The sequence below is a fragment of the Bactrocera oleae genome, chromosome 4 (assembly GCF_042242935.1).
Source record: "Bactrocera oleae isolate idBacOlea1 chromosome 4, idBacOlea1, whole genome shotgun sequence".
Classification (NCBI taxonomy): domain Eukaryota; kingdom Metazoa; phylum Arthropoda; class Insecta; order Diptera; family Tephritidae; genus Bactrocera; species Bactrocera oleae.
Window position 1 is genome coordinate 64,373,632 of NC_091538.1, and position 21,484 is coordinate 64,395,115.

Genomic DNA, 21,484 nt, shown 5'->3' on the forward strand with positions numbered 1-21,484 from the left:
GATTACTATAATTAAAAAATTGCGATACTTATGCCTAGTTTAAAAATAATGTTAATGCTTATATATATATTTTTTTATTCTTGCATATTTTATATTTGCTATATGCTATTTAGAAATGCCATCTTTGGTTTTCACTATCTTTTAACTATATTTATTAGAATTATGTAGTTTAATATATCAATAAATCGTACATTAAAGTTACTGGTGAAGTTCTTTTTTAAACTAGATTTATATCTATTCAAACTGATTTAATTGGAATATATTAGAAAACCAAAATTAATTTTTTTTATGCTAAAATTGTATTTTTACACAAAATATTTAATTATAAATATTAAATTTTTTTTTAATTTTAGTTTTTAGTTTTTATTTTATTAAAAATGTCTACATAAATTATAATTAGTTATTTGTCATTTTCAATTTTTATCATATACATACAAACATTCCTAGAATAATGCAAATAATTTATAAAGAACATGCATTCTTAAAGAAAATTTTAGTGGGACTATATTTACAGGATATCAGCTCCTTGCAGTGTACATATTGCCCGTTTAAAAAGGTGGTTTGTAAAAGGAACATATGTACTTATTGATTTGTAATAGCAACGCCTTGACTTGGTTAGAAATTTTTACTAAATCGCATAAGAAATAACTTTCAACTGATGTAAACTATATATATAATAATATATATGCACATTAGGGCGGTCTTTAAATGTTTGAAAAAATTCCGAAATTTTCTTATGCAAATTCTATTAATATTTAATTAAATTAAAACTTTTAGAAAGGAAAGTAAAAATTGAAAAATCTCTTAATTTCTACTTTAAGGACCACCATAATACACTTACATATTTGTATTTATGTTCATCAAACTGCAGTACTAGTAAAATTCAATTCAATACTTCATTGGCTCTATATGCCCACTACTAGGTATAAATATTAGTTCGACATTCAGTCCCTTTATCACTGGTCATTGACGCTTTGACCTAACCAAATAGTTTGCACCAACCTGCCGCTTTTTCATTAACGCGTTTTGTTTACATTTCTCTCTAATACATGTCTATCGCATTCCCTTACATGTAAAATTTTCTCACTTAGTCGCGTTCCTCATATTTGCTGACGAAGGAGTTTAGACCTTGTAGTTGAGAGCTGTCGTAGAGCGACATCTTTAGGCGTTTGCATTTGGCACGACGATTTTTAAACCAAAACTGTACATTTTTACTTTCCAAGCGGGGGAACTTTTGTCTGTAAAAAAGATTATAAGGGACATTTATTTAGAATATATAAAGTATATTGTAGCAAATGATGTATTTGCAAATAAAGAAGAGTCTGTAACTGTGAGGAGCTCTATAATTTTACTAAATTCATTCAAGAATAATCGATTTTTATTTCTAAGATACATTTTAATATTAAAAATATTTTGAAATAAAGTCTGAGCTTTTTTCGTCAAGGTGTTGTGAATATTAACTGAGCCTTTGATAGTATTTTCGTGCTTAGCAAAGTATTCCAACTAAAAACTAGTAAGTACTTCGCTGAGTTTGTGAATATTTAATTTTTTACATTCAAATAAGTACATTTTAATTCATTTCTTTTAGGTTGGATCATGGTATCTCAAATGAATTCCGGGAAATATACTCTTTCAGCCTGTACGCCTGAGTTTTAATTTTAAATTTATCCTGTTATCTACACAAGGATGATTGATTGTCCCTTTTCTCAAACAGACATCATAAATAAAATGTTTCTAATAGCTTTTACAACTCACCTATAGGGCATTGTGTTCAAATCCTCTGTGTACTTCAGTATCAGATTATGTGATGGATGTGTATTCAATGCGAACCATTGCTCTAGCTTCGGCACTTCAGTAACTGGATCAATGAAAGTACGATTTCGCTTGCGACGCTCCTCGTTCGACATGCTTGACAAATTTAGGCCGCTCGGATTCATTAGCGCATTTGGTGGCATCCCAGCAGCAGCTGCTGCAGCGGCGGCATGATGCGCATGTGGATGATTAGCCGCTGCTTGACCAAAGCCTGGTATATAATGGCTCATATACATGAATGACTGCGAGAACATCGAATTGGGCACCATTGGAAAGGGCAGATCTTTACGTTGTACCATGGCATTAGCCAAATCAGGTGACAGTGAACGATATTCATCCAATTGTGAGACATCATTCTCGTTGTCATCGTCATCATCTTCCAAATCGAGATCGTCGTCCTCCTCTTTGGGTGAACTCATTTTAGGTGAGGAATGTGCTTGCGGTTGTGTATTAACGGCATCACAGGATTGCTCATTGTTATTATTAGTACTATTATTGTTATTGCTACTACTAATGTTGTTGTTGTTTAAGTTGTTTGCATTATTATTGTTATTGCTATTATTGTGTTCTGGTTCATTTTGCTGTTCATTAGTGGTGTTTTCATTAGAATTTTCACCGTGCTGGTCATCGGTTTGTGCTTCATTCGGTTTAGCTTGCGCTTGAGCCTCCTCTTCGGTATAGCTGCGCGAACATGAGCGTAATGACTGATTGAGTGAACCATTTAACATTGTTTGGCAATCGGTTTCATCCTTAAACGCACCCTCAGCACCACAGTTATCACGACGACTTTCGCCCAACTCCATATTGCCTTCAGCGCCCTCGAGCGGCGAATTGCGATTACGTTCATGTGTGGTGAGTGAGAGCGGTAATTGTGGTGATCCGGGTCGGCTGTTCTCTTCATCCATGTCATCCGAGTGCTGTGACATTGTGTCCACATCTTCCGATTTCAGGCTCAACGGACTTTTCAGGTAGTCATGTGACATGGCTAAATTGATATTACTGCTACTCAATTGTTGACTACCACCGCTGCTGCTCGAGCTTTGACCCAACTGACCGTGTTGATTAAGCATAAAACCATTCAAGCCGGGATGACCAAGAGCTGCCAAGCCGCCACGCATTTCAGCGCGTTTCTGAGCGGCGCGAGCATTTTTAAACCAATATACGACATTATTGACGTCCAGCGGCTTGCGACCACGTCGTGACTCCAATGCATTTAACTGCACAACATAGGTTTGTATTTGCTGACGCGAAGGATGTGGATTCTCTTGAAACCATTTCTGCAATTTTGGTAATTCCATTTCTGGATCAAAACTGGTGCGCATGCGTGTTTTTTGATTTGGATACTGTGAGTGTGGGTGGTGATGATGATGATGCATCGAAGGATGCATGGCCGGATGTACCAACATATTGGGATGATGCGCTGCAGTCGCACCTTGTGGACCATGGTGTGTTGCATCATTCATGAGTAACGAATCACGACTGGCATTTAGGCCAGGTATATTACTGCCCGGCACATTGCCCACACCGGTGGCAGCATGTAAGCCAGCTTGTGCAGCTGCAGCAGCAGCAGCGGCAGCGGCAACGGCCGCTGAACCTACGGGGAAGTCCATTTCGTTGGGCACTGATGACGGCGCTGTTAGGAACGGTAACATTTTTGGTGTAATACTAGATTGTGGCGTGAGTTGTTGCGACCACCATTGGTCGAACTTGCGGCGTAGCTCATCGGAAATCTCACCGGCGGGAAAGGAATACGGATTCTGGTAAGAAGTTCGGCATATTTGTGAGAGCGTCATCTGTTGGCGAAAACAGGCAGAAAATACATAATATTTAATATTTGTTTGATTTGAAGAAAATTAAGAGGAGTATACTGAAGAGTTGGGATATTTACTTTTTATTAGTAAGGTTAAGTTAAAAGAATAATTTTGATGAAGATTTCGCTTTATGAATAATAATGATGTAAAAACGTTCTAATGCTCTGTTATGGTACTTAAGCGATTATTAAAGATATTAAGGAATGATTCTTTTTCGAACGGGAACTGTTTTTATATACATTTACCAAGTTTAATGTACATTAATAATCTGCGATTCATTTTGAAGAATTTTGAATTCCCTTGATCCTGTAGCCGTGACGGTGAGAATATTCTTCTACTTAAACATATCTCAAATCCAAAAATCCAAAAAAATATTATTACAATATATGTGTACCGGTAATGGTCCAATGGTTGCTACCCAAATAAAGAGTAGCTATAAATATGGAAATTATTCTGAAAATCTTATTTCTTCGATCATCAACTGAGAAATATATCTAAAGAGATCATGTGAAAATTTCAAGCTGATCGGTTTATCCGATTCAGAGAAACTTTTCTCGCCTTAAGAGTCGGCTTCTCGGTCGTGTCAAAAAAAATACGTTGAAGATTTTGGGAGCTGATTAAATTATGTTAAGAAATTGTTACAAATACGCTTATATCTCTGAAACAATTTTCCTTTGATTCACTTCAAATACTCGGAGCTTATTTTGCTTTATAAGCAAAAAAAATCGATTTTTTTTTAATTGCACAAGTGGATATAACACCTTAAAGGGAAATACCTGCGCTTGTGTGTATTGCACTCTTAAAACTGATTTTAAATTCATTGTTCGGGGAGTCAAAAATGTTAACTCAAAATATAAAATTTTAAATTTTTCTAAAGAAAATGTATAGGCCTTGGTTGTATTTATTGATTTGTGGTTAGATATAGAAGCTGAAACTGAATCGATCAGACTAAAAAGGTAATAAAGTAAGTTATCTTTATTTCCATTGATACTACTTTTCGTTCTTTCCTTTTAAGTATGTTGACTTTAAATTTAATGACGAGCTAACTTTTTAACGAAATTATTATTATAAACTGCACACATGATCTAATGAATCCCATGACTGCTGATGCCCAAAATTTCCCAACCATAATCCTCAATGGCTCCATTTTTTAGCCCATAAGTACACAATCAGGCCAATAAATATTAACGTTTGCAATGAGTGCACTTGACTAGACCGTTTTTCCAATAACACAAGTTAATGCTCTGCTGAAACCCAAGCAACAACAATGCAATGTTATTAGCCAACAGACAACAGAAAACAGTTGAGCGATTGAACAATTGCATAGCCCACTAGAAATTTACACAGGAGTAGATGTGGAGCTTGTATGTATTACATATGTATATGTATGCGATTTCGAGCAAGTGGTAATGCAATCAACCAGCCAACGAAATTCAAACCTTATTAATCCTCCTACTAATAACCGAACTCAACGCAATGTGTGCGTTCGTTTGTACCCAACTCTGAACATGCACATGTGTGTGGTATGGTATAAAGCGCTTTAACATAGTAAACATAAATTTTCCAACCCACTTCTGTCACCTGCTAAGTGTACGCCATAAAAATCACGACACTATATTGTAGGCCTTTCGAGTGCTGTGGGATTCGTTTAGCTCATAAATGGGTTGGCGTGATTGCAAGACGTTAAATCACTTCAAATTTCAAATTGTTATTCATTACGGTGACAGCTCATATCAGCAAACGTTTGTACACATGTATGTACACATATATATATACATATGTATATATTTATATATTTATATAAGTGATTACTGCTTTGGCCCAAAGATAATTGGCACTTGGCTTGCACCATACATTTTGACCATCGTTGGTGTGCGCGCGTGTGACTAGTGGCATTAGCGTTAAGTCAACAAAAACAATAACATTTAACACAATCGCACCAGATTGCCGTTAACTATAAACAAAATATGATTATTTTTTTGATTGCGAGGTATAGACAAGAACAGCATTTTTTAAGCTCATAAGATAAATATAAGCAAAAATAGAATTACAAATACACATACATGCTTATGCATACATTTGTTTGCTTGCTGACAACTACCGCACATACATACAAAGTGCTTTACCTAACCCATACTTTGTAAAGGTTATTGCATTGGGTAATGCCTGGCGCGATATCGGTTACCACTATCAGCTAAAGAAGACACTCTAATCACTTAAGCTACATTTGGCATTACGCAGAACAGTTTGTATGCATGTACCTATGAATGTATAAGTATGAAATTTTTTTTATTTTATTTATTTATTTTTTGTTGTGTGCCACTAGCTTTACCATTGGTGATTTTGCTGCTGACGCTTATGTGCAATAAATTGCATGATCACTTACTTAAGTTATTTTGATTTAGTTGTAGGCTTAACGGTAAAAATTAATACCTGATAACGCATAAAACCCACATAAAGGCATGCTGATGCACGATATTTACAACAATGCATGCCAATGTTTAGTTTTGTAATCGAATCGAGCTATAACAAATCAAAACATGCATATAGAAAAACTTAGATAAATAATTAGATAAACACTCATGTGTACTGATGTATAAAAAAAAAAACAGTACAAGCTGTGTCCGAAAAATAACCCAACTTTATATTCAAGTTAAACGACATGCTTCGTTAATTATTCAAAATTCTAGTATTAAATAGCTACATTCAGTAGTAACAAGTTAATTTGTTAACATCGGTTGCACCGAAGCTATAGTATCCTTCACAAATATAAAAGCTCCTTACAAGAACTTGGTTCTGATTGTTCAGCTTGTATAGCAGCTATATACTATAGTGGTCCGCTATGAAACAATTTGATGGTGATAGTTGTATGAGTCGTACTCAAGTTCATTCGTGGCTTACACGATTTAAAAAGGGTTGTGAGGATTTAAATAACGACGAGCTGGTAATTCGCATGCAGAATTGATGGAAAAAGTCTGTAAAATTATTGGTAACAATGTTAATTTTACTACGAGAACGTTTGCTGAGGAATTAAAAACTACTAAAAACACTATTTGGAGAATTTTGACTGCAGATTCGAAGAAAGGTGTGTGTGCGTGTTTTGTTTCACATGAGTTAAATGAAGGCCGAAAAAGTGAACAAGTTTTTCGGTAAAAAAACGGAGTCTTCTCATCAACCATCCTTTGTATTTGTCTGATATATCACCCGGTGACTATTTCTAAAACTGAAAACCAACATGAAGGGAGCTGGGACGATATCCCAGCCATTTAGGCCTAGTAAGATAACGATACGGCGAAATGACGTATTCATTTTTGTTTACGCTCTCAGAATTTCATTTGTATTTGGAGCAACTTTAACGGTTTGCTAAGCCGGTGATTAAGTCGTTATATGTACCTCGTAAGACTTAAAATGTATGAAGTAAATGATCTCAGTCAAAAAACGAATAATTTTAAAATCTTTGACGTTCTTTTCAAAGCACATTATGGCATTTTATTTAATAACCAAAAAGTTCGGTTATTTTTAGGACGCACCTTGTATTTATAAAAAATCATAATAATTATTTACATGTGTAATTTAGAGCTTGTCCACTTTGCGTCACAAATTCGAGTTTAATGCAAATTTTGATATTAATCACTAATAATAATACGCACAAACACGGAGTGTAGCAAAGAAAATATAACTCATCTATATCACCATTATTTTGGTGTTTTCGTGATAAAAATCAATTCCACAACACATTTTGAATAAACTGGACTAACTGTTAAAAATTCGGCCGCACTGTTGCCTCTTTTATACTAGATTAACATCTTATAAATAAATCGTATAAATTGAAAAGTTAAAAAGTCCTCAGAATTTCCTAAACACTCCAAAGCAAAGCCAAAAATACTCAAAGTTTCATAAAAACTCCAATGGGTACAATAAAGTGTTATTCATAAACTCAAAATATTAAACTAGAGTTTACCTTTCCAAAGTGTTCCTTACCAAACTCATTAATTTTTCTAGTCAACTTGCCATTTCAGATTCATTTCAAAACAATAAGATAATACATTTATAAATAGCAATAAATCCAAATTAATGAAATGTACAAAAACAAAGGTATTTCACAAAAAGATTTATTGTTTTCTTTATCACATGATTAGCGCTTCGCTTATTATACATATACATACATACAGTAGTTATACTATACTTTTGTTGTAAGCAAGTAATATAAAATAGTTAAGTTGACAGAAATAGAAAAACACTGATTCACTTATCAATAACATATAATCAGAACGAAGCAAAACGAGTGCTTTTAGCGGTATAAATCGAATATGCTCGTACTGCTATAACTTCACCTGAGCAACGAATTTCACTTGATTTATCATGCGTTAAGCTTGTAATCGCAAATATTTGCTATGAGTCAAATGACAATTTTAGGAAATATTTGTATGAGTCAAATATTTGTGCACATAGATAGATACATATGTATGCACGAGTATATAAGAATAGCTGTATGAATAAGATAACGATACAGCTTAGCGAAAATTAATTTTCATGAAGGCTATTATTGGATATTTATAGGTAATAAACAAGCTGAATTGTATTTGAAAACAATTTTTAAAAGTTTATTTTCTTTAAAAACAAGAAAGACGTTAACTTCGGCTGCAGCGTAACTGTAATACACTTCACAGGTGCATTTATTATAGTAGCTATATGTATAACTAAAGAAACAACGGAAAATATTTTGCTAGTACTTTCTAGCCACGTTGGTTCATGTTGAATTAAGGTTACTTAGTAAGGAAGTTTAACTTTTTTGTATGGCAGCTATATACAGTAGTGATCTAATCTGAACAATTTACAATTGCGATTGTATCGATTGGAAAATAATTCTGGACGTGCAGATATATTGTCAAATAAAATAATTTTGCATAAAAAGAAATCAGTTTTTATGGAAGATATCCTATATTGATCCCATATCGGCAGTTCCGACAAACGAACAGCTTCTTGGTGAAAACAACTGATAGATTGGTTCGCGTATACGCAGGCAGACAGATCAACAAATATACAGACAAATATGACTAAATCGACACAGCTCATCACGCCGATCGTTTGTTTATGTATATATTTTGTAGGGTCTTAGATGTTTCCTTTACAGTATTACAATCATCGTGAGAAATTTAATATACCCTGTTTAGGGTATAATAATCTAAAGAAGTGATTCCGAAAGTTGTGACCACCCACCTATGGATGCTATATAATTGAAGTTTTGTTGGAAAGCTTTAAGCAAAAGGTGGCGTGGCTGTAGTACACATAACTTTAAATACATGTACCATTTTTCACAATATTTTGCTGTGCACCAAAATTGAGGTTAGGTTTGGAATTAGATAACAATGAAATTGGATTTAAAATGACATACTGTTGATTGTTACTAATTGTAACATGAAAATTGAGTAATTTTCATCTCTTTTTTATAACAGGTATACAAAATATTTCTATATATGTACGTAAATTATGTACTTATATAATTAGGAAAATTTTAATAATTTGCACAGTAATAATAATATATCTCACATGTACATACAGGCAATATCATATGCACATACATGTGTATGTAGTAAGCATATTTTCCAAATAATCTTCTGACGACTACCGTCTAAGCGCGGTTAGATCTCCGCACTGCTAGGGTTACCTAATCTATCTAGAAGATGAAAGAGTTATTGGGCGCTAATTACATGAGGGTTGCCTTTATGTAAGCAGCGTGGGAAGACAATGTAACTTTACACTCAATGTAAAATGCTACAAATTACCGTTACTTTACAAACATAAATTGATTCAAATGCGGATTAACTTCATATAAATTATATATACATAGAGTTATACACTATATAAAAGCAGGTATATATATGACTAAGCACAGGATATGACATAAAACGCTGAAACTGTTTTTATTGCTTTAGATTGTAGGGTGGGTGGTTTTCACAGGTATGTAGGCGAGTATACTTTTACGCAAAAAGCTTTTAGACAATAAACCGATTAGTGACATAAAATACTTAAATACCCATTTTGTTAGTTTCTTTGTTGGCGATAAACCGATTTTGGCGCACATTTCTTAAGTTCAAAGTGAATATGTAAAGAAATGCTAATTAAAGTTTACAGCTACACATTTTGAAGTGATAGTGATGTGCAGTATTACTATTGGTTACTAGAAAATGTGACATATGTGCCGATTGTGGAAATGAGATCACTTAAGTGTAAAGTTTTACTTTTATGAAAAATTTGATTCGTATAATAATTTTGCGAAACACTCATAGAAACATTGAGATTTTGTTTTGTAATATATGCATGTATAATTGCTTGAAAAAATATCTTGAGTGGTAAACTTAAACATTATGTTAATCGACTTTATATTTGAAAGCTTCAAAAAAAGTAATCCCTGAGCTATTATTGAAAATATTTAGTCAAGTGCGTAAAATAGCAAATATTAAAGTATTTTTAAAATCGAAAGCATAGAAATTATTTTTTTACTCAATTTAAAAAGCTAGCTAAGCTACTAAAATTCATTGCACACTCACCTCATCAAGCGGACAACCGGTGGAACGCAATACTGTATGCGATTGCAGAACGAGCAGTTTCAATAATTTATCCTTAATTTCACCAAATGTTGACGGTTTGGAACGCAAAATGACTATACGAAGTGTAATAACCGAAGTCAACTCGCCGATAATATCACTGACGGGCACAACGGGATTATCGGAGATCATTTCCAATGGTATGGGTTTCCAGTTTTTTATCATAATCGAACCTGTGCATAAATAGTAATAAAAAAATTTGCAAAATTATATAAGCAGACATGAATTATATATAGATCTTTCATATTCAAATGCCAATACCACTAATTACTACACACTTACCTCTAGCCGTGTTGACCGCCTCCTGTGAGTAGCCCAGTCGTTGTAGCGCAGTTTGCACTAGTTCCGACCAGGGCGTCGCTGCGGCCATAATCACATAACTGTCTGTCTCGATATTCGTACGCCGCTTCCATGGACTACGTGAATCGATGGCGAGTGAGGCCTGCAATGAATGCACTGATTCGACGACACAATGCAACGGTAGCGATTTCGCTGTAAGTAGAAATGGTGAAAGGAGATGTTTTAGAACGAAAAATGTTTCAAGAATTTGCAAAAGTTTACAACGAAAAGCTATGTAATTCACTATTGGAAAAATATACGAAAAAAAAATTTGACTGAATAAACAAAAGCTTTCTTACGATATGTTGAGCTCATTTCTGTTTTGATCTTCTTTAGTAGGTAAAAAACACTGATATGTAATCCCAAAGTACAGTGTCTGAGCTCTGACGGCTGACAGTTTGGGCAAGAGCTTATATGATACTTACAAATATTACATATATTGTGTATTTTTATGATTATTCTGAAGGTTTATGCAGATTTTATTTCATTTTAGATATTACGCTACATTTAGATAAATTGAATGTATACATTTTAGCTGCAAAGCAATCATTTAATAACTCTAAAGTTGTAACTTTTTTCACTAGAAGAACATTTCACTTTTTGTGCAAGATAAATAAGCGCGTTACAAGCAGTAGAAGTTCCCCAGTCAATTATTATATAAGTGTGCATGCGACAATTATATAATGTTTATGTATATATAATATACTAATTTGAGAACTAACTTCAGAAACATTTTACTGCAATGAGCCGATACATTCGCAGAAAAAGTAATTAAGTATTTATAATAAAACGTCGATTTACTTCTTCAAGACTAATTTTATAAATATTTCACTTCGTATCAATCCTAAATATATTCTAAATACGCACTTAAAGAAATTTGTGCTTAAAATATTTACTATATAACAGATTTACAAGGTTGTTGCTATTAACAACCTTCAATGAAAATTTCATTTGACATTTATCAACCAATATTGGAAATAAAAATTTGTCAATTGCAAAACAATGTAAATGTGATACGACGGATAAAAATAATTATTTTGAGAGAAATATGAAACATTGTGTCGGGATCCCGAAATTAATCACGAATATAATCCCGGATGTACTTGGGATTTTCCGAAATTTTATTTCGACGTTTTCCTTCAATTGGTATTAATATGCAATAGCTTTGGTAGCTGGGTTATATGAAATTAAAACATACTTATATGGTACATACCATATGTAAAATAATTGTACATATGTATATAATATAAGTACATACAAATATAACTTTGGCCAATTTTCTGAATAAAAATAAACAATATTCTGAAAATAGTATTATAGTAATGATAATGAGAGAATTATAATATGTTGTGATGGGAGCCCGATTCTAGTCCCGAATGTTTTCGGGATTTTTCGATATTTAGTTTCGGGAATTATAATATATTGGTGCCGCGATCCCCAGTCTATTCCTGGATGTTCTTGGGTTTTTTCGAAATCTGAGTTCGGTATTTTCTTCCAAATGCTTAATATAAAATAATATGTATATGTATGTAACAAAAATTTAAATAAATAAATCGTCGAATGATATTGTAAATAATTATTAATTTTTTTGTTATTTTCATATTTTTTGTTGTTGTGTATATAATGTAATATTTGGGTAAAACGGAAAATAATTGGTTTTACAAATTTAAGAATTCGGGATTATATGCTACATTTTTATGTATGCTTCCAACGAACTCTGAATTTTCAAACAATTAACTTCTGTTCAACTTCTGTTGCAGAGATTATTTACAACAAAAAAAAAGTTTAGTCTATTTACGCTTTGCTTTGAAATTATGCACTCCTACCTGTATTCTTGCAGGCCTGCCATAGGTCGTGCGCTCCTTTGGCATCGTCGATTTTTAAAGCAGCGATTTCTAGCATTTTGTCTACGTATAAGGCAGTTGCTTGGAAATTTCGAAATAGAGAGCCAAACAACGGCGTTTCGTTGCATAACACTAATTAGATTCTTTTACACTAAATGCTTTGCACTTCTTTGCATGTAATAATTTTATTTCATTTTAACTTTCTTTTTAGTGATAAAGTGATTGTGAGATGTGTTCCGTTGGTGACTTTGTAGTACATGCGAATTGTTACAGCGAATGTGATTAAACAGTGGGCACATAAATTGAACGGTCTTAAGCAAAGAAGAAGATTTCGCGCACAAAATTGAAAAAATTTTAAAGCAACTTTTAACGGCAGCGAATATCTTGCGACTAATCTGATTTTGTTACAAAATCGTAAAAAAATATCTAAAGTATTTCGGTTAGTTACAAAATTGAAGCATATGTATATTTACAAACGATTATGCCTACATATAAAAATAAAATCTATGGAAAATTTTGAACTTTTAAAACAAATGCGTAATTTATAATAAAATGCGCAATAATATTTTGTAAAAAATGCGTATCAAAAATAATGCTAAAAATGTAAAAAGATTTCAGACATATATTTTTCAGAAATCATTCTCAAAATGCGTTCTACTTTTATTATTATAAATTTTCACAATGATTGCGCGAACATGCGAGCACAGTAAATTATAGAAATAATCAAATTAAATAAATCTATTACCATAGGCGCATCGAAAATAATATGCGATTATTACATCACATTTATGCCAAATCTCTTTAGTTATCCCCAGAGCCCAGTAAAAAATTAATACTCTTTTGAGGGAAAAAAAACATTACGCTTAATGGAATATCTAGATCTCACATTAGCGCTGCTTAGCTGTAAACGCCCACCCCACCCACATCACCTTAATGACCTTATCAGCGAAACGTTGTTCACGCATAAATAAATGCTGTGACAACTGCTCAGCGCCCACAAGCTAAACAACAAAAAAGATATTACAACCAAAAAGATATTACAACAAACAAAAAAATATTAAAAAAACAGAATCGAAGTGAACTTATCGGCGGCGTATTGCCGTTAAAGCCACGTCTTTCCGGCAAAAATACATGCACAGTCAATTGCAACGGCTAGCGATAAACCACTGCTAAACCACCCCCTCACAATTGCTTCGTACAATTTTTTTTATTGACAGCTAGACGCGTGCCGACTTCATTGCAGCGGCTTAAGTTAAAGACGAACGTGCGTATCTGCGAGTGTATGTGTGTATCTGTGTATTTAAGTATGAGTTTCATTTCAAATTGTCTTGAGCTGATACCGAGCCGATGCGATTTACTTTTTCTGGCTTTCAATTATTGCCTGTTGTTGTTGCGGCGTTCTTTGATTTATCTGTCCTTCTGTGGCAACAGCTTCATTATTTTTATATTATAACATGCTGTACGCTTGTCTCTAGTATTAAATCCCCGTGCTGCTGATTGCGGATTGTACTTTGAGTTTCTGTTTAATAAATCCGCGGCCACTTAATATCGACTGGTGGCTGTTTGAGGCCTTTAAGGAGCGTACATATGTACATATATTTAATTTGGCTCTTGTTATCTGTTTTTCACTGGCTACAAATTGAAAAGATGACATTATAGAATGGTGGATTTGGAAGGAATTTTGACTTGAAACAGGATATTTTTGCGAATATACTATAGGATATGAGATGTACACTATTTAAGATATGAGTGGATTTATTTTGGTTTTAATTTATATTTCTTTGTTTTTTGTTTTTCTAAGAACTCCATATACAATATGTACGAGTATAAACATACATATGTGCTTATGCATGTACAATTGAAACTAATTCTATTATCTTTAGGAATTTAACATCCATATACAATTATGTTTGCTTGCAGAAAGTTTGCTTTAATCATGCAAATTTGATTTTATTGGAGAGCGAATAATTTATCGATTGAGATATTTTTACGTTTATAGCATGGGTCAGTTTGTATGGCAGCTATATCCTATAGTGCTTCGAGGTGAACAAGTTGTTCGAAGATTCTAGCGTTGCTTTGGAAAATAACTTACGCAAATTTTTGGGAAGATATCATGTCGAATAAAAAAGTTTTCCATACATGGACTTGATTTTGATCGGTCGGTTTGTATGAAAGCTGTATCTTATATTTATTGTTTATTTTGTACTGCTTTATCAGCTTTCCTGCGTTATTGAGCAAAAGTATTTTTCAAAATTTTTAATAAAATTGTTGAAATATTTGTTTTTAAAAGCTCTAGCTTCAAAGTTAATAATTATTTTGAATATATAAATTATTTCCAGAAATCATAATATTATAATATTTTAATTGCTTGCAATTATGCACAAAGGAAAAGCTTATACTGAAAATTGTTAACACAAAAAAAAAACACATTTGCATGTACCCATATGAATACCGCTTTTACTACTCACATATAATTCGCTCATTATGAAAATAATGGTTATTTTTCTTCACTTAAGTCGCGCTAATTCCAGCGCACGCATACACGCGCACACCCCTACACTCTTTCATAGACAAATGCAAAAGCCCTGACCGTTCATCCAAACGCACTTTTGCCTACGAACAACAAATAAGGACGTAATCCATTGCGCCGTCAATTCAATCGGCCATATTCTCCTTGTTTTGCATGTATGGGATATGCGTGCATACCTATTGTGCTGGCGGCGGCCAAAAAATTGTAAACCCATTTTGCCCATGAGCATTTCATACATACATACATATGTGCGATATTCTTCCGAAACGTGGAAACGCGTATGCGTATTCACGCGTGTATTGTGTAGCCGTTGAGTGGCTGCGTGAAATCCGCTTTTGTTTTAACCTCAAATCATGGTCGAGGATAATGGATTTAATGAGTTTATTATTGGTGGTCGACGCGGTGCGGGAATTGGGTGGCCTAACAGTTGGCGCTTGGAGCATATGAATCTGTGCTCGTAATGATTAGCAAGGCCATATGAATGCTTTTGTAGGTGTGTAACGGTGCAGGAGTACAGACGCTAATAATTTCTGGTTAAAATACGAGTACTCCGTTATTTCCTCGTATATGGTATATCTATTACACACATGCATACATATGTATTGAACAAGTTTGTAACTGTTTAGATTTGGAGCTACAATTGTGGATTTAAGAGAATACTTCGGATATTTTTTTAGGGATACAAGCCTTACCGACTTCAATAGTATTTGTTATATATGTACATCGCAGATTTGCGTAAATATATATTAAAAAACAAAAAAAAAAAAATAATCAAAATCTTAATTTCGGTTGAACTCAAGCAAACCCATTGAACCCAATGAAAAATAAATAAAAATTTTCAGCACAAGAACTTGATTTTGATCGGTCAGTTTGTATGGCAGCTGTGTACAACAGTGGTTCGATTTAAATAATTTCTTCGCATACTAAATAGTTTCTTTGTAAAATAATGCACGCCAAATTTCATGAAGATATACGGCAACTATATGCTATAGTGGTCCGATATTTGCGGTTCCAATGAATGATGAGTTTTTAAAAAAAATTTAATTATAAATAATATCTATTTGTTTATAATATATTATACGGTGCACATGTATATATATATATACGCCATTATAATTGCAATATATATATATATATATATATATATCTATGACCTGCGGCGAATACTTTCCTTGCTGGGTATGCATACTCAGTTATATGTGTATGTATGTATGTATGTATAAACGCGTCTATCAAATATATTTGTACCTGTATGTGTTTATTTTGGCGTGACTGTGTGCGTTCGACAAAGTGCATTACCGTAATAACATGACAAAAACATCACCATAGCAGCAGCGGTAACACAACAGCAACAACAACAACAACAAAAATTGCAATAACTTTGCACACTTTTGTTCAACAATAGCCAGTAGCTGTAGCAACAACAATAACCACCAAACATGCCTACCAATGCACACACTAAGCATAAACTCATACACACATACATACAAAACATGAGTAAATGCTTGCCAGCGGTCACTTTTGTTTTGAAAAAATTACAATAAGGTATAAACGCGAAATATGCCGCGGGCGTGTTGTCGACGTATTATTGGCCAACAGCTTCAACTAACTAACCGCCACTGCGCCCACAACCCTCTCAACGCTTCACCAGTTCATACGGCGGCGATTATGTTTATGTGCTCGGTGTTGGGTTGCCTGCATTTACGCATAGTTGGGTGAAACTGGTACATAAGTCGCATTTTTGACGGTTTCGGCCTATTTGCCGCTTAATATGGCTGTTGCGGCTGACCCATCATAGTGCAAATATTGGGCCCAATATGCTAATATTGACAACTCAGTACATCTATTGTGGTACCGGTGTATGTGTGTATATTTGTGTGGGCAATATGGATGTTGTAATTATCTCATAATATTCCCGTTGGACGAAACTGTCGTATATTTAATATTTTCTATGCATCAAAGCTACAAGTATAATGCAATTTTAATTTAAAAGTTTTATTAAAATTTTAAAAATTTAAAGCTTAGGTTTTTAGTCCAGAATTTCCACAATATTTATTGGAAAATAAGGTCAGCACAGACTTCATAGCAAAAAATTATTTATGGGGTATTATACTTAGAGGATTTTTATATGTAGAATGTTTTTTGGAAAAACGTTTAAAAATATGTTTTGATGTGGTTTAAAGAACGCTTGTGGCGAAATCGTTGTACAAAAAAAGGATAGTAAAAAAATATTTACCGCTCCAATCGGCTGCAGTGTCTTAGAGTTCGAGTGTGTCGTGTGATGATGGCATTCACAAACTGTCACACGAAAAGTAAAGATTTACATTAACATTATATAGGCCAGTACGTAGGATTTTTTTGTTATTATTGCAAAATTTTTTATTAACCATTTATTGCTAATTCTTTCGGCCGAAAATGTTAATTTTTTTGCAACTTCACTTTAAGACATTTTTTGTATCAAAAGATCAAGAGAAAAATTTGTTTATTCACTATAACACAGTTTTTGCTTAAATGTTTTTATCCTGATATATTTTTACACTCGAATATTAGTTTTAAATTACTCCTTATTTAAGTCGTGTGAAAATATCAACATATTAAAGTCATTATATAAGTACAGTACGTATGGACTAGCATAGGGACTCTTTTACCATGGAAACTTCTATTCGAAAGACAAGCTCAAAGTAATCAAGTAAAATCAATCGATTATGAAGCAAGAAAACCGGAATATTCTCAAAGAGAAATTTGAATCCTATCTGCAACAGGTATTTGTACGTAATTCTTTAAAGCAATTAAAAGCTTAAAATTAACAGAAATCATGCTAATAATATATGGCTGTTTTATTGTGTGTAATACACGATTTCTTAATCTTAGATTAAAATAGAAATTGTTTTACGAGACGTTACGCCAAAGCGCAGTTTATCAACGAAATAATAGTGAGGTTATACAAATTTATATTTATATGTCATATATATACAATTTTCTTTTATTTCATATCTGCATGCATATATGTACATATGTAGAGGTATATAAGCTTACTGCGCTACTATTATTGGTAATACCGCCACAATTGTCAATCGCAATTGGTTTATAACTGTGCGCTATAGCAGTCAGCAGTCAAAGCAATAACAAGAGCAACAACGCTTTTCACGAGCAGTACAAAAACGATTGCAGCTACAGTGTTGATTTAAATGTGAATGATAAAGTGTAAGCAGTATTTATGTGCAAGTGTGCACGTATATGCATTTACTTATATATGTGTATATATGTATATATATATATTATAAAAATATACGTATGTGTATGTAAATGTAAATATATGTTCATAATACTGATTTAATTTTGTTGGCGAATTGGGTGTTGCTGATTCTTTGACCGCGCCTCGCCATGATGGCGTGGCACTGCTAATGAGCTTAACGCACGTAATACTATTATTAATTATTCCAATTATTAAATGTTTAACCAACAAAAATCCAATTGTATAGCGTCCGTATGAGCTGCGGTAATTTTGTGAAAAAGTGCCAAATAGATTTTAAGTGGCCGAAATTAAGAACACACATATTTTTGTACATCCCCACGCACAATTGTACGTTAATGCACACACACACACACATGTACTTTGGCACTAACAGCGGCAAGTGCATTCTCTGCGCAATTTTTATACGTAAATTTTCCATATTTCATTCGCATTGATAATAAAACAAGCTGCCGCGAAATATGTTAATTGAAAATCACTTTTTCCATTATATCATTTTTGACGATGCGTTTGCACAATATGTATTTAACAAAAGTGCGTATTTTATTCTGGTACTTTATAGCGGTATATGTACTGTAGATGTGTGTTTATGGGTAGCTGCTTAAACTGCATTTCATTCAGTTATATTTTTGTGCGAAAAATTACTGCTGTAGAAGTGTTTAAGCTCTGTTATGGCTAGCGATGTGTGTTACTTTAGCATATGCTGGTTTAAAATGTTGTTCGCTCGGGCGTATGAGTAATGTTTTATGCTTGGTTAATATGTATTGTAGTAAGCTTCATTTTGCATACATATGTAGGCGTTATAATAGTTAAATATAAAAAAATTCCCATGTAGTTTGCAAAATTTAATTGTGTGGTCCTAGATGTACGTTTTCTTTAGTCGCTGTTTAACGGATTTCCTGGTCAACTAAGTTATATGGTAGGTTGCATTTTGCATAACATTTTTACTAAATATTTCGGGAACTCAAATAACAACATAAGCACAAACGAATTGAGAAAAATTGAGAAATAGAATTTTCAAAATTTCAGAAACTAAACTTAACTTAAAATTAAATTCTAACTTGAAAACTATTATAAAAAAGTGAAAGTTGAAAAATTCAATTAAATACTATTTTAGTTAATTAAATTTTTAGTACAATGGTTTGATCCATTTAAATTTATATTTTTGAGCAGACTTTATCATGACATGTGACTACTCCACAATATGAAAGTTGGCCAGTTTTAGGGCATACATGCACAATTTGGTTAGTGTTCTAAATAACACGCTGAAGGAAACGTCGAAAACTCTAGAAAATATATTTATAAATAATCAGTGTTACGAGCTGTGTCAATTTAGCCATTTCCGTCTGTCTGTATATACGCAAACTAGTCTTTCAGTTTTTAAGATAGCGATTTGAAACTTTGCACATGTCCGTTCCTCTTCAAGAAGCTGCTCATCTGTCGGAACGGCCGATATCGGACCACTATAGCATATAGCTAGCATATAAACTGACCGATCAAAATTAAATACTTGTACGGAAGACTTTTTTATTTGACAAGCTATCTTCACAAAATTGTTCTTGGACTATTCTCCCAGACAACGATTTAATCTCCGAACGTATTGTTTAAATCAAACCACTATAGCATATAGCTGCCATGCAAATAAACCAATCAAAATCATGTTGTATGGAAACTTTTTTGTATAGACATGTCGAAATCGCCAGCTTTAAAAAAAATCTGTATATATATCGAACAGTTATAATACATTTATAACAAAAAATCAATTAAAAATCATTACTTTAAATGAGTTTATTTGTTTTATCCCACTTTTAGGTATACTTAAGAAACTAAGCATAACGGTATTATTTAACAGCTACTAAGTGCAACTGAATACGCCTAATCATTATCGTTATTGCTTATTATAATAATTTAAATTATTTATTTAAAAGATTGCATATGCTACGCATGTGTGCATGTAAGTATACGCAATTGTACTACAAAAATAAAATATTGCGTATTATTATAATTAGCGGATATTTTGGCAAAGTTGATAATTAAAATATGAATAATATGTAAACCGATTAGTTACTTGAAAAGCTTTTCAGAATTAATACAAACACATGCATATGTAGGTTTGTTTGTATATTAATAAGCAACTGCATAAGTGTATTTAGTATTTATGCGTATTTTTTATTAATTCATAAATACTGGCATAACATATTGCATATGCGTTTGTATGTCACCGGAGCTAATTTGGCCTATACGGCGTGCATATGTATTCATAAATCATAAAACTAAATTATTAACAAACCAAAAGCAATATTTTGCTGTTGCGCCATTACAATGATATTACTAATTATATTTAAGTATATTAATTAAGCAACTTGTGTGTGTGTGTATGTTTAGGTTAAATACTAAGGATTAGTACAAATGCAAGCCATAAAATTCACACCAAAGTATTGACTTCGCTGAGTTTCATATATGCTTTTAAAGTTACAGCATTATCTCTCTTTTCCCTTCTCCTTTTCTGCAGTATTAGTTGCTAATTATTGCTATTTTACGTTTCTTAAATTAATTAAAATACTTTATTCAAAAATTGTTTCGCTGGTTTAAGTATGTATTTCAAGAATATCTCTTCAAAGTTTTTTTTTCGAAATTCCAGTTATTTTAAAATGTACACATTTTGCTGTCCTTTTTCGATGCGATTGTTAAAAAATCTAAATTTCTAATCAATCAATTTAATTAAAGTTTTGAATGCATTTTTTTTTATATGTCTTATTATAGCAGAAGGCAATAAACAATTTAATTTTTAAATATGTATAAAATGTTATAAAATATACATTAAATTATTAAAAGTTACAGAAATTCTCGAGATTGCTTTAATTAAATAATAATAAAAACTCTAAATTTTATTTTTACATGATTGGCATAAGGTGGGCACTCCTTTTTTGTCCTTCCCCCCATTTTAACAATTCAAGCTCGGTGAAATTTGATTTTTTTCTTTAAAACTGGTTTGTAAACTTTTGAGATATATATATAAGTTTTTTTTTTTGTTTTTTTCATCGACCATTAAATAAGGCCCTTAATCCGGTACGGAAACAGAAGTAAATTTTATGTTGAATGCTAAATATGAAACTGAAATACGAATCAAAATCTTTTAGTTTTATTCAAACACTTCTAGACTTTACTTTTGCTTCTTCAGAAAATTTAGAAAGAATTTGCCTATAAGAGAAAAATTTCGATATAGATTCAACAATTAGTTGTAAACTGAGTCTATTTGTATAATACCAACGTCTCCATTTACAATC

The 21,484-nt window shown here is 32.7% G+C and overlaps 1 protein-coding gene across 3 annotated transcripts in view; it reads right to left on the minus strand.

Annotated features, from left to right (window-relative positions):
• Window positions 1-276: 276 nt before the first annotated feature.
• The window catches only part of dve (SATB1_N and homeodomain domain-containing protein dve), a 138,020-nt gene continuing 116,812 nt past the window's right edge, over window positions 277-21,484 (minus strand). For 2 of the 3 annotated variants that reach the window (XM_014248112.3, XM_070107937.1), the window contains 4 exons: window positions 10,514-10,723; window positions 10,175-10,404; window positions 1,756-3,605; window positions 277-1,238 (listed from right to left, as the gene is read on the minus strand). In XM_014248112.3, the coding sequence (XP_014103587.3) occupies window positions 1,088-1,238; window positions 1,756-3,605; window positions 10,175-10,404; window positions 10,514-10,723 (2,441 nt within the window). In that variant the 3' untranslated portion in view covers window positions 277-1,087. Of the gene's footprint in view, window positions 1,239-1,755; window positions 3,606-10,174; window positions 10,405-10,513; window positions 10,724-10,869; window positions 10,946-21,484 lie in introns of those variants that run through there. The other variant, XM_036369965.2, reaches the window with a different exon arrangement.